General features: G+C 40.1%; 1 protein-coding gene across 3 annotated transcripts in view; it reads right to left on the bottom strand.

The window, feature by feature from the left end:
* Positions 1–5,486: 5,486 nt before the first annotated feature.
* Positions 5,487–15,360, bottom strand: part of src (v-src avian sarcoma (Schmidt-Ruppin A-2) viral oncogene homolog) — a 38,247-nt gene continuing 28,373 nt past the window's right edge. For all 3 annotated transcript variants that reach the window (XM_078255822.1, XM_078255821.1, XM_078255823.1), the window contains 7 exons: positions 14,141–14,290; positions 13,167–13,322; positions 11,540–11,719; positions 10,717–10,793; positions 10,458–10,611; positions 9,619–9,750; positions 5,487–8,547 (listed from right to left, as the gene is read on the bottom strand). In XM_078255822.1, coding sequence (XP_078111948.1) covers positions 8,339–8,547; positions 9,619–9,750; positions 10,458–10,611; positions 10,717–10,793; positions 11,540–11,719; positions 13,167–13,322; positions 14,141–14,290 — 1,058 coding nt within the window. In that variant the 3' untranslated portion in view covers positions 5,487–8,338. The remainder of the gene's footprint in view (positions 8,548–9,618; positions 9,751–10,457; positions 10,612–10,716; positions 10,794–11,539; positions 11,720–13,166; positions 13,323–14,140; positions 14,291–15,360) is intronic.

Raw genomic sequence — 15,360 nt, 5'->3', positions numbered from 1 at the left:
ACCGAAGATTTCCCATTAAAGTCAATGGGAAATTTTGCTGCGTTTTTTTTGCCGATATCTTGAATGCCCTGCGGAAAATCTCTTATTTGAATGATAGCACACCATTCCCGGTCATTACACATGTTTTGATGTATTTTGTGTGCACGTGTTGGCAACGCTCCGTGACTAGTTGCGGGACAAAATGTAGCGGAATAATAATAACTAGAGAATGCAATTTCTGAAGAAATTGCGGTCTGAATGCTGCATGTTGAAAGGCTGACGCTACACTGGATTGCTGAATTGAATTGTGTTACAAGAAGGTAAAGTAGTGAGAATAGTTCAAAAAGTGGGAATGGGTTTAATTAGCATGAATGTCTTAGAAAAGTTGAATAATACCAAGAATGTTTGAAAGGTGTGGCATGTTTTAATTGTTTTTAGTTGAAAAAGTGGGAATCAGTTTAATTAGTATGAATGTCTTTGAAAAGTTGAATAATACCGAGAATGTTTGAAGGATGTGGAATATAATGATTTAATATTTTGTTTATCAAGTGTTTTTATTAGTTCTGTGGAAACCACACCTCCAAAAGAATGACAGTGTTGCTGGCAGGAGTTTAAGGAAGAAAAAAAAGATGAAAACACACACACACACACACACACACACACACACACACACACACACACACAGACACACACACACACACACACACACACACACACACACACACAGATATATACACACACACACACACACAGACATGCACACATACACACACACACACACACACACACACACACACACACACACAGACAGAAATATACACACACTTACACACTCACATCACACACACACACACACACACACACACACACACACACACACACACACACACACACACACACATATACACACACTTTCAGTACATTCAGTCTAATCCTAGCATTGTTTATCACAGAATTTCAGTGAAGAATTTCATAATTACAGCATGACAGTTTTTCATGTGACTTTACTGGTATCAAACCTGATGATACATAACATAACCTTTGGTTTGTTGTTGTACAGCAGAGTTAAAGCATCAGCTTTAATGTTTTGGGTTTCAATTTGCTGGGTGCATTGAATTGTGTGGTCTAGACCTATTCTATCCGTAAAGTGTCCCAAAATAACTCCTGTTGTGATTTGACACTATAAATAAAATTGAATTGAATACTGTAGCAATTTCAAAGATTGTTGTTCCCATCAGTCATAGTGTCCAGGTTGAAAATGACTAAACTCACCTTTAACTTCACTTATAGAGACCTGAAACATAACAACCGTGTTGTAATGCAGTGTTAAATATTTTAACCACAAGAAATACAGCAAGTAAAGCCTGAGATACTTGCTTGATAAAAATCAGTTCTTGTGCAAGTTTTGCGGGAAAGAGCGTGTTCACTTCTGTAGAAACCACACCTGCAAAAGACTGATAGTGTTCTTGGCAGGAGCTTAAGGAAGAAGTTTGCATTTTTTTTTAAAAAACAGCTTGACTTGAACACACACACACACACACACACACACACACACACACACACACACACACACACAGACAGACAGACAGACACAAACACACACACAGACAGACACAAACACACACACAGACAGACACACACACACGGACACAGGACAGATATTAATCTTACAGTGAAGCTAGGAGTGATCGGAATGAAAATACGAGCTGATACAAAAAGATGGAGACACACACAGACAGAGATATACACATACACACACACACACACACACACACACACACAACCACAATAACACACACACACACATACACACAGACAGAGATATACCCACACACACACACACACACACACACACACACACACACACACACACACACACACACACACACGCACACACACAGACAGAGATATACACACACACATGCACATACAACCACACACACAACCACACAAACACACACACAACAGATCAACATGTCAAGGATCAGATCACATGTACAACTGCAGTTAAAGGTTGCCATGACGACTCCTGTCTCCGAGAGTTCTTCTCACAGAAACGAGGCTCTGGCTCACCTTTGATAGTCCTGCTCCTAGCTCAAAAACCGTAACTCCTATCGCTTAATGTTTAATACTGTGAGAGATAAGACACTGTGCTGATCATCGTGTGCAAGAATTTTGTGTGTTGTGTAAGAAATGTGAGGACAGTAGCTGTCCAAAAAGGGCCTGTTTCTCTTCTTCTCCTGGTATTTCTGGTATGATTTAGTACAGTAGGCAGTGTGGAAGTTGGTGGACATGGCTTCACTTGGAAGCTCACTGTGCCTTATGTAAAAGTCAGTTTGCCTCCCTAAGCACATTGTTAGAAAGGGCGCAAGATTCCCTACATGTTGATGTAAAAGTAATGTATGAAGAGTTAAAACTGTGGATGGTATTCCAAGGTTAAGAGAATTTTGCTTCTGCTTCTTTCCACTCTGTCAGTTGGCTCCTGCCCTCTGAGTCCGAACATTCCACTCCACACAAACCAATGTAAAAATGGCAGAAAGGAATTTTTTCTAATCCTCAAAGAAGACTGAATATTTTAAAAAGTACTAATGGGATTTGAAAGTTGAATACCAACCCTGAATGTATGAAAAATGTGGAAAGTTTTAAAGTTTGAATGGAGTTTCTCGGTGAATGTATGAATGAGTAGCTAGCAGTTGAAAATGTATGAAAATGTGTCAACTTTGAACCTTTAGTCCATCTGCTTCAATGGGGCAAATGTTGAATAATTCAGAAATTATGAATGTGATGAATATTATAAATAGAAGCACACCATTCTGAATCAAGCTGAACGTTTTGATGTTTGAATGTAGTTTCTATGTTGAAAAATGTGGAAGGAGTTAGGCTGCGTCTCATTTCTCTGTCTTAACCCTTCCCCTTACCCCTACCCCTTAGTTTTGCACGCTCATGTGAGAGTAAGTGCTGTCCCAATACTCATTTTGGTCGAGGGGTAGGGCTAAGGGGAAGGGCTATATACCCCTTAACGCCAAGCAAGGACGCGAGCTTACTTGAAAAGCAAGGGGTATCCAGATTCATTGCGCAACAAGGAAAATGTCTGCCAGGTCGACCAGAGAGACCCATAAATGTAAGTATTTTCGGCTTAAAGAATTGATTTAAAAATTACGATGGTCTTGTTTTGTGCTCTACACAGTCCTGTACATATATATTTGCAACCATATTTGTAATTGAAACGTTTTTAAAAATCGCTAGCTTGCAATGCTAACGCTAGCGCAAATGCTAAAGTTAACATTAATGTTAGCTACATTGCTTATTTGCACAACAGTCCCGCATTTCTCTGCCTTGAATGGACTCCATGCATGTCTACAGTGTTAACTAAACTCCATTAGCAGAAAATTTCGTTTGATAACACTACTTGCTTTGGAGACATCGATACGTGCTTTACATATACCATCCTGTATCACACAGGGACGCCGGAGGAAACCCAGCAGCTGATCCACTTTCTGGGCTGAAAAGTTTCTGTGTTCATGTTGTAGCCATTCATTATTGTAAACGTGTAATTCATTCCTGTTCATGCACCTGTACATTGTTGTTGGTTATGATACAGGACACTAATGAAAGAAATGGGGTATGGAGGGAAAGGTTACTGGCCAACAGGCATCAGACTGGGGTCTGGAATTTCAGCTGTAGGTTTTTGTTTGTTTGTGGTCTTGTGTGTCTTTTTTTTGTTTTATACATTTGAGTGCCTTGAATGTGTGTGACATGTAAGTTTTGGTTCTAATAGTTGTAATAGTTGTAATAATATTTACTTTATTGGGCAATAAAGACAGCTTTTTGTTAATAAAGAAAGTGTTTCTGAACATCAATGACATTCAAAACAGTGATAACTGAAACAGATATACAACACACCATGCAGTGTGTATACAAATATTAATTGCAAACGGACCTAAGTATGTATGATGATGTAACCAAGTGGCGTCTCATTTCATAGGGGTACGTTTTCACCGCTATCCCTTACCACTCGTTTTCGAAGGCCAAGGGCTAGGGGTAAACTAAGGGGTAGGGGTAAGGGGTAGGGGTAAGACAGAGAAATGGGATTCAGCCATAATGTGCAAAAAAAGTGGTACGGAAGAATAAGAATAAATAAAAATGTAGATTAACATAGTTGGGAATGCTTTCAGCATTCACACCAATAATAATAAGTGGGTTGGGGGGATAATAGTCATTCTGCCGATTGCTACAATTGCAACACATCGACACACTGAATAATAATAATACATTGTACATTGCATATTCTTTTATTGTTAATACTGTGAACCTTTGCACATCCCTTGAAATATATTCTTGCACATTCCTGCCTATATGTACTGTACATATTTTCATTTTATACATGTTTAAAATGTATATTGTATTTTTTTTTCTATTCTATAATTATGGTTCTTGTCTATGCACCTATACACCAAAACAAATTTCTTGTATATGTAAACCTACTTGGAAATAAACAACAACAATAATAATATCAATACGAAAACCCATTGTATTTAACCATGTTTTACAGATGGGGTCTCTGAGACCCCAAACTAAACTAGTGCGTAATTTATTATATCTGACTTCTGAAACATTCCATCAGCTCAAAATCATATCGATAAGGAATTCTCATGGAAAAGTCCCGATGTAAAGATGTGATGAAACCCAAACAGCAATAGGATTAAACAGTTTTGAGGTACTTGTACATTACCTGACTATTCCCGTTTTATGCTACTTTGTACTTCTACTCCACATTTCAGAGGTAAATGATTACTTTTTGTGACAGCTATGCTTAGTGTTTACTCTGCAGATGGTGATTTTACATACAAAACATGTAATCAGATAAAAACAGAAAACAAACGAAAAGCCTACAGATTAAACTACCCAAATTGTACAAAGTATTTGAAATTAGCTCGACCAGTTCCAACATGAAAAGCTTTTAACATGTTAATGCATCAGTAATAATAATCAATTCATATAACATAATAATATAACACAGACAAGTGTCTGCATCATGAGTATAATCACATTTTGCTGATATACTTTGTGGTATTTCTACTTCTACTTGGGTAAAATATTTGAGTACTTCCAGCACTGTGTTACCATCTCAATACTACACAGTTGATAAAGAAAAACAAAATTAAAAAATGACTACAATTTTTTCATGGATTTTTCCGATGTTCATATCGATAGAAACACATTATTGACTTTCTGCATTTTAAAAAAACATAGTATTCCCACTTGAATGGAATTATGCTGTAATAATTGTAAGGCCACTTTCAACAAATTGTGGATTTAGTTCACAATATTCATGATACTGCAGCTGTATGTGGGGAACACCTGGTAAACATTCACACCTTTATTGAGGCAACTGACAACTGAAAGTAAAAAGCAGGTCAATTATTGGTTATGACCTTTGATCACAGACACAAACTCAGTCAGCTCTTCCTGATTATGGAGACCAAATTGATTCAAACACCATAGGATACAGTCTGAAATATACAAATTTTATTCAAACGTACTTTCAAATTTGAACAATATTCAGTAGGATTTAACAAAGAGCTATGTATCTGAAAATCCCCATTGGATACAGTAGAAAAGAGTATATAGGAATATCAGAGATTTAAAAAAATATCTGCATTGCCAGAAAGAAGACCCACAGAACCCAAAAGGAAATGTCCTTGGTTTGTGAGCAAGGCTGCATACAATATGATCTTTTTTGTGCACCTTTGCTCATGAGGATTCAATGAGACAAATGAGGGGACAATGCCAGACAGCCTGACTACACCCATGCAGGTTAAATGCATTAATTGTGGCATAGCCCATGTCCACAGGACACAGTAGATGTTACACGGAGATCAAACGCTGTGGCACTCACACCCTCTTCTGTATGGAGTTATGTAATCATAATGAGTAGTGCTTCATGAACAACAAGCTGGAGACGTCAAACCACTGAGCGATTGTGGAAGCACACACACACACACACTCACACACACACACACACACACACACACACACACACACACACACACACAGGATTGCCTGCTCATTTACCAGTCTCTGAAGCAGCACCAAAATGACTAGAACATTATCATGATGTAAACACTTGTGGTTTTGATTGTATTATGGGAAGGCGTAATGCTGCTAGATGATCAGTGTCTGGCAAGACACAACCGTTGTCATTCAGGGGATACGGAGCAGTTCACCAATTCAAGTCATACTGAAAATGTAGAAAATATGTGCACAGAAACAACATACTTGTAATGTGAAAGTGTTTCTATAACATATCGTTATTGTCAGATGTTATTCAACCCATAAAAGTACCATAAACATTAAAGTTTGAACAATGGGCAAAATAAACAATGGCACCACACCCTCTTCTGTATGGAGTTATGTAATCATAATGAGTAGTGCTTCATGAACAACAAGCTGGAGACGTCAATCAAACCATTGAGCGATTGTGAACACGGACACACACACACGGACACACACACACTTGTGGTTTTGATTGTATTATGGGAAGGCGTAATGCTGCTAGATGATCAGTGTCTGGCAAGACACAACCGTTGTCATTCAGGGGATACGGAGCAGTTCACCAATTCAAGTCATACTGAAAATGTAGAAAATATGTGCACAGAAACAACATACTTGTAATGTGAAAGTGTTTCTATAACATATCGTTATTGTCAGATGTTATTCAACCCATAAAAGTACCATAAACATTAAAGTTTGAACAATGGGCAAAATAAACAATTGGGTTATTTTTAAAAGGAATAAATTATAAAGATGATATATACAATAAGGATATTTACAATTAAGTTTCAAGATGCCAATTGTTTTGCTATACATGATGTATGCATATGGGAATGCGTTCTGGTCTGCCTCCTGCAGGCTGAAGGAAGGCATAGCCGTACTCAGCACAGGATCGCTCTGTTGCTCATTTGGCAGCACAGAAACAGAATATATCCAGTGTACGATTGTGCACAAAGATGCACTAATTAGGGACATACTGAGGTTGATAAAATATAGAAATCTGCACATTAATGAAGGTTAGAACTGAAAGGAGACAAGAAGATTCCCCTGATTTTAATTTGAATGCTTGAAAACAAATCAGCACCTTGAAACCTTTTCTGGTAAGTCGGTTGGTACAGTACACAGGTGCGGGATCCCAAAACAGTGGATTATCCTTTAAGAAGAAGAACTGCTTACACAACTCAAACTTCATTGTAAGAAAAGTAGAGTAGTAAAATACATGTTTACACAGTAGAAGAGAGTACAAAAGAGACTTTCATTGGCACAAAAATCCTTGCAGCAGAATTCTAGTCTTCTCCATCTCTATCCTGAGATGACCGTTAGTGATCAGTAGCCATTTGTTTGTAAGAAAAGTCAACAATTAGAAAATAGAGAGATAGACTCTGTGTCTTCTCTTCTTTGAGTTGAGCTGTATATTGGTCACAGCGATAAACCAATTTGTCCTATTGGCGAGTGAGACTACACTCTAGTACTAAATCTCACAGCAGTGAAACACTAGCCAAAATGTTGTACAGGGGAAGCATGATTGTAAAATAAAATATTTTTACCTGAACATATTCCAGTTGATCCAGGTCTAATAACCAAATAAAACCCAAAATATTCTGGCAAATTATTGTACGTCCCAAATAGTTACTTGTCAAAATGGAAGACAGGCTCCGAGCATGTGTGTTTCCCAAAGAAAATGTAATAAAAATAGACCTCCTGAAGTGGTGCTTTCAGCAGGGCAACACTTATTGTTATAGTATTGTATTGTATTGTATACACATTATCCAAAATGTATTCTCTGGACTACCATGTTTGACCCATATGCAGTATTTTACATAGTCATAGTCTGGGGTCAATTGCAGTGTTGAAGCTGGCAAACTAGGTGAGTTAACAAAGGAAAAGTGCATGGAAAATGTATATTATTAGGGCCCCTTACAAACTCTAGGAAGGTAGAAAAACCGGCTTGGGTGTGTAGGGTGTTGATTTCACTGAAAGAAAATAACACAGTACTGTAGGATAAACTCAAAATAATACCACAGTTTAGTCTTTTACTTTGAAAACATTGCTTCAGAGCTGCTGACATGTTGGAGAGCATGACAATGACTTTGGAAAGAGGCAGGAACTGAATGTTGCAGATTGGTCGGATGTCCCACTGATACTCCTTAGAGTTACTGATTGTGCCCAGAATGCAGTTGGCTTTCTGCCCCGTTATACTGTACATACGTAACCCTCGCACATACTTGTCCATGCACTCTGTATTAGATGCACATGCTCAGTTTTGCACATGCATGACGCATGCACATTTCCACGTGCAGCCCAGTTACAAGTTCTCTCCCGGCTGGTACTGAGGCTCCGTGGAGGTGAAGTAATCCTCCAGGAAGCCCTGCAGGTACTCGAAGGTGGGCCTCTCCTCTGGCTCTTTTCTCCAGCAGGTCAGCATCAGCTCATGCATGGATTCAGGGCACTCTGCTGGGCACGGCATCCTGTAGCCACGCTCCACCTGGTCCAACACCTCGCGGTTCACCATACCTGGGAGAGCAAAGGTATGATGTTAGTCACACATAATCGCACTTTCAATCATACGTTTGCTTATGACCTTATGACTTTTTTTTACAGTTTCAGCGGTGATCCAGAATGAAAAGCTGCAGAATTTTTTTTGGGCATTTATTTACAGCTAAAGACGGAGCTGCGGCCGCTGCGGTAAGGACTGAGCCTTGGTACATGGGGCGCACGCTCAACGAGGTGAGCTACCAGGGCGCTGCTTGGGTAAAAGATATTTTAACATTCTCATGGAACATTCTGCTAAATTCCGTGTCTGTAGATTCCATATGGCCCTGCTTATGACTAATAGGCCTATGTTACACAACAACTGAAGACCGGAAGAACGTCTCCGAGTGGGGATACGGCTCTTCCGGTTGGCTTTTTACAATGGCGGAGCCCGATAGATACTGCTGGACCAAGTCTCTCCGCAACCTGCCTGAAGTCACCTACGATGATGTGGTTCGGATTGTAAATGAACACTCTCAAAGTAAAAAACATTTTTGAAAACGGCAAAAAAGGAAAAAAGGTACAAGACCGGTGTACAGAAACTATCATAGACTTCAATGGTAGAAGCTCGCTCTAGCCGTTCACGGTTTCGCGGGTACGGTAAACATTTCTATGGTAACAGCGAGTTGGACCAATCAGAGACGTTGCTGTTACGCATAGCATTGTGGGTAGTGTAGTTTTTCTCCATACGATCGCAGATAAAACATGTTTTTCTTAAAACAAGGTTGATTTCATACGGACTTATAGATTCTACAGGAGCAGAAACTTTAGTCTCACAACCAAGTAGCTCGGGGTCAGTCTACCACGGATTGTTTAGACATTATGGCTGATAATCTAAATCCTTATGGAGAAAGGGACTGTTGACCGGAAGTTCGGATTCCCTACTCTGCGTTCTGGAAGCAGGAAGTGTGACACAGGCCTATAGACTCTGAGTCATGAATCTGGATGCGGTTGGACTGGTGGAACATGTTGATAAAAGCACTATGCACTCAACCTAAAATACACAGGTTGATCTCTCAGACTGACACATGTCAAAAAGAACCAGATCCTTGCCTGGATAGGGCACTCTGCCTTTGGTGGCCAGTTCAGTCAGCAGGACCCCAAATGACCAGACGTCGGATTTAATGGTGAAGCGGCCGTACAGAGCAGCCTCAGGAGCAGTCCACTTGATGGGAAACTTTGCTCCTGCAAGAGGACAGGTTTATCAGCAAGTTAATATGAGATCATGGTAGCACAGACACATCACATCAGTTGCATAAAATCATAAAGTTTCCTTAAACACTTTTATAACTACAGGTGCTGCATCTGTTGTTCCCAACTTGGTTGTTGGGACTCAAATCTGAGGGGTCATGAGATGATTGAAGGGATGAGAAAGAAAACCTTTTTTTTTTTTTCATTATGGTCTTTGAAATACTGGATCTTTTAACTTCCTTAGATCTAAACAAAAAAATTAGACATTCTGGGGGAATAATCCCTTTGGTTGGACTGCTCATAACCCACATACACAGCACGATACCCTGTAACGTGGGGTCACAAATAGATATGACTTCGATAAAACATAAATAGGATGTTTGGCCTTTATTTGACAGGACAGTTGAAGACAGGAAAGGGGAGGGAGAGAGAGAGAGAGAATGACATGCAGCAAAGGGGGAAGGAGAGGGGGAATAACATGCAGTACAGGGCCGCAGGTCGGAAGCGAACCCGGGCCACTGCGATAAGGACTGAGCCTCTGTACATGGTGGTACGCTCAACCAGTTGAGCTATTAGGGCGCCCCATGACTTCATTTTAAGAGGTAACAATATAAAAAGGTGGGGAGCAATGTGCTACATAAAGAAACAAGCGTACAAAAAAACAAATGCTAAAAGCTAGCAACACCCTCCTGTGGTCTTACCCTGCCTGGCAGTATATTCATTATCCTCAATGAGGCGAGCCAGACCAAAGTCAGCCACTTTGCAAACCAGGTTATCTCCCACCAGAATGTTAGCAGCTCGCAGGTCTCTGTGCACGTAGTTCATCCTCTCCACATAAGCCATCCCCGAAGCAATCTGAGAACGACATATAGCTTTGTAGTTGTCTACACTTAAGGAAAACACCAACGAGAGTATTATGAAGTGATTTAAATTATGCAGCAGCAAATTCTTTGTGCTGACCTGTGAGGCCATGTCCACCAGCTGGGGGAGGCGGAGCATCTTGCCCATGTCACCTTTCAGGAAATCCAGTAAGCTACCTGTTGGCAAGGAGACATACTGACGGTTAGTGTAACACTGTTGGAGCTGTTGTGGTCATTTCAGCGTTTATTTAGTGTCAAATTCCCCATGTTATTGCTGTTATAAATCTTCTATTCTTCTATTTTTGTACATACTGTACATAATGAAGCGTATTTAATAAAATAAAGTTCCATTTTGTCACAATGCTGTCTGCATGGAGAGAGCTGCTCGGGTGTGTAGAAAGTGTCCCTCTGGTGCCGTTTTATTATTTTATTTAAAAATTTTTTAAAACAAAATGGAAGTTTAAAAAGGTTAAAAGGAATCTATGGAAAATAAATGACATGCAGCAAAGGGCTGCAGGTCGGAGTCGAACCTGGGACCGCTGCGTCGAGGAGTAAACCTCTATATATGGGTACCCGCTCTACCCACTGAGCTATCCGGGCGCCCCATGTAGCATGTTTTTAATGACTTTATAGCGAAGAAAATGCTGAAGGCTTTTTAAACTTTACCCTCCCGAGTGCCTCAGAATCCTTCAACCTTTTTAAAAGTTACATTTTGTTTAAATGTATTTGTTTTTGTAGGCAGTAAATGCCTCATAGCTTGTCTTGATTTAGTTTTTCTCCCGTTATACACAGGTATTTTACCGCCATTCAGTAGGTACGTTCACTCAAACTAGGCTACAATTATTTGAAAAACCACAATGACGTCACTTGTTTCCCCGAGTTCTACGATAGAAATGTGTGTATATGTGAAAGTCGATGCTGACCTTGTCCCATGTACTCTGTGACGATGTAGATGGGCTCCTCGGACACCACAGCATAGAGCTGAACCAGCTTTTCATGTCTCAGCTTCTTCATGACCTGAGCTTCCTGGAGGAAGGCCTCAGGGGACATCGTGCCCGTCTTCAGAGTCTTTATCGCCACCCGTGTTGTACCGTTCCATGTTCCTGATGAGCGATGAAGGTCACAGCAGTATTCCTTGTTACAAGGCAATCAATTCTAAGATTCCAGCATAGAGTGGCATTAAAACAAATTACCAATACCACTGCTAAGGACACAACAATGCCTTAGCAGTGGTTTACAAACAGTGGTACCTGTACACCATGGGGTACTTCTGCAGTAGCCAAAGATTGGGAGTAGCTATAACACCTGAACACCAAATGTTGCAAATATGAGTATGTGAAAACTATCTATTAAAAAGCAAAGAAGTTGCACAGTTAACAGTCATGTGATGGATAAATGGTTGAAATAGCCAAAAACATTGGATAAATGGTTAAAGCATTTAGCTTCTCTAATTTCAAAGTGGTACATGTAGGCTACTGATGCAAACAACCTTTACATTGACAGTTTTTTTTTTCCATATCTCTTTCATTTTCCTCTCGATACATTTTGAATTCTGCTCTTAAGTCCTTGATTTGTGTTGTGATTGAGTTTTTCAGCTCAATCATCAGTTGTGTAACTTCACTGTCTCCTGGCGTTTTTGTCCGCGAGGCTGCCTATTGTTTTTCCCATCTTGTGTTTCAGTCCTTCTTTTTTGTTATTGATCCAGATCGTAAGTTCATTCCCCTTCAAAGATATCTTGTGCAGTTTGTCTTTTTAATTCTCTGTGATCATTATTTTTTTGTAAACTTCCGGGCTTGGAGGACGCCGTTTTTCAGCATGCCGCTCTAATGCGCGCGACCGGAAGTGGACAGTTCAATTGCATAAAACTACATTTTGTAAAATATCTACTTTCATATCATTAACAGACCCAAACAGAATCTGAAAATCGGCAGAATTTAGCAGACGTTTTTTTCTGCTTGGAAGGGGAGATGTGGTAACATTTTGAGTTCTATTATTATTATTTTTTAATTTGGAACATGGCGGCTGGTGTTGATGAAGTTAAGCTGATAAGGCTGTGGGGGTAGAGTACATCTAACCAAAAGGTTGGTACCCACAGGCCTATACAATGTACAGTGTAATGCACATCCAATTACAGGCCTTTAATTAAACATGCCACTGGTGGTATTTATCAATCAAATCCCATATCACAAAAGACAACTGCCAGCTGTACATCTGCTGAGGAACAATATTGATGGATGCTTATTGCCTTTGATCATCTGTTAAACTGTCCAGAGTCATGAAATACAGTATTTCCTTACTGAGCGGGGGGATGTCAGTTACATGCTACAGCAATGACAAAAGCATTAGAGAGAAAAGATGGGTAAATATTTGAAAGGAGTATGGAAGAATTTAACTCTTGGTCTTCACATAGTTTTTTTTATACTTCACTGGAAGTGGGAGTGTGCCTTGAAACTTTCCTTTTCAGTGATCAATAAAATGCAAATGTCTCCACAGAAAGACCAGAAAATCAGCAGCGGCTTTTGGAGATTTGTTCGAGAAAGCACGGCTTACCCATCCAGACCTCTCCAAAGCAGCCCTGTCCGAGCTTGAGGTCAAGGCGGAGGGAATCTCTCGGGATCTCCCAGGCATCCTTGGATAAGCCCTGAGTCTGAGGCTTCAGTACCGGACAGACGTCTGATAGAGTGTGACACAGCCCATCAGCATGCTCTGGGGGACACGACACAAGACACGGAATGTGGGAAAAGAAAATCCATCCTAATCACAGAATATTCTTCTCGGTGTACAAGAAACGCAGGCAGTGTGTGACTTAAAGGGTAATTCCGTTGTTTTTTTTTCAAACTTGGACCCTATCTTACAATTGGTCCAGTATTGAGCGAGAACGCTGTAACGGGCAGCCGAAATGTGAAATGTGAACTGAAATGTGCATCGTCAGTCCAATAAAAGTGCCGTTTTTGTCACTGACAGGCTCAGATTATTATTCTAAGTGTCTGACAACATTATGGAAAGGATCCCTACAGATATAGACCTTTTTGTTAAAAAGTTAAGTCCTTTTTGTTCAACCAGAAACAGCTCAGAAATCACTATCACCAAACCCACCACACTCCATTTAAATAAACAATCCTTTTAGCGTATATAGAGCCAGCATATTTCCACATGTAAATTAGTAAATTATGTGTTCATTTCATGTATTTGATAGTTTTATTTGGTTTCTGCCGACTTTGAGTGTATTTTACGATGATAAAATTACTGTTTATTTCCATGGAGTCTGGTGGGTTTGGCGATAGCACTTTCGGGAATGTTTTTATGTGGACGTAAATTGAAGGTGCGCAATTGCCCAATAACTTCTAACTTGTTTCTCCGCTGCCGGCTGCAGCGATCTAGCTTAATACTGGACCAATTTCAAAGATTGTTGTTCCCATCAGTCACTTACACACAAAAACATAATAAATAAGGTCCAGGTTTAAAAAAACAAAACAAAAAATAACGAAGTTACCCTCTAATAAACAAATTTGACATGAACTGACTGCGATAGTGGTTGACAAGCTGCTGCAGGTTGCTGAACTGCGTGCGGGATGTGATGTAGAAGCCTCCGCTGTCCAGCTTCCTGATCTTGTAGTGCTTCACATTCAGCCCTTTAGTGTTGTCATAGTCCAACACAGACAGACAGTAGGCACCTGGTGAGAAGAAAAGCAAATGGGACAATGCATGTCGTGGGGGGGGAAATATATAATATATATAATCTGGACAAAAATATAAAAGCAAATTAAAATCGGGGTGACACGGTTGTTTGCATGGATATAAAATGGAGAAATTAGGCTTTGAGGTTTTGGTGAAATGTGCTCACTACGCCACCAGAGGGCAGCGTCAGTCGGGTGGAAAACAAAACGGCATTACAAAGTGGCTCAAGGCCATGCCTCCCCCTTCTCTGAATGTTTGAACTGGGTGATATGGCCTGTGGTTGAACAGTCTTCATCCTCAGCTCCACACTGACCTAATTCTGTCGGGCTCACCCACCCAGTACCTCCCCACTGACTCGCCTCCCCTCCATCCCTCCCCACCTTGACCCTTTTCTCATTCTATGCAGAGCTACAGTATATAGCAGGGCTGGGACGATATGCTTTTGTCCCGATTCGATTCTCTCCCGATACATGGGTGTAGTTGATTTGTATTGCGATTCTAGAAGTATTGCGAGTGTTGCGATTTTCTTTTCTCTCTTTTACAAAAAACTAAAAAGTTGTAAAATATATCATGAGACATTTCTAAAAACTAATTGTTTTCTAAAAAATAAAAAAAAATGCACACGTCAGAAATCCAGTAATAACAAACTACAGGAATCCTGTAATGCACATGTGCAGAGCAGCTGCCTATCAGAACTATCTCCAGTCCCACAGGCGTCACATCCAACCTTTCTCCATCTGCCTGATTGGTCCCTCTTCTGTACCCACACCGCCACGCGACGCAGCGGGGCGCACACTGAACAGCAGGGTGTCATGTCTTAATCCTAGGCAGAATTTGCTTTCTTCTCCTTGGTGCATTTTGGTAAGACAGATCTGAGATTCAGATCAAGTTCATAAAAAGAAAAGAAAAGAACACGAAGGATCCTACAAAAACACTACTACATTTGAAAAAACGCCGGTAATCAATGGTATTAGTCAAAATTCTATTTCCTGGACAAAATTTTTTTTCTCTGGGTAGGATTGTATATCATTAACTAAATAATTAGGTCTACTGCCCCAGGTAGTAT

This window comes from Sander vitreus, chromosome 7, assembly GCF_031162955.1.
Source record: "Sander vitreus isolate 19-12246 chromosome 7, sanVit1, whole genome shotgun sequence".
In the NCBI taxonomy this organism is placed as follows: Eukaryota; Metazoa; Chordata; class Actinopteri; order Perciformes; family Percidae; genus Sander; species Sander vitreus.
This window is presented reverse-complemented; position numbering and strand designations above follow the sequence as displayed.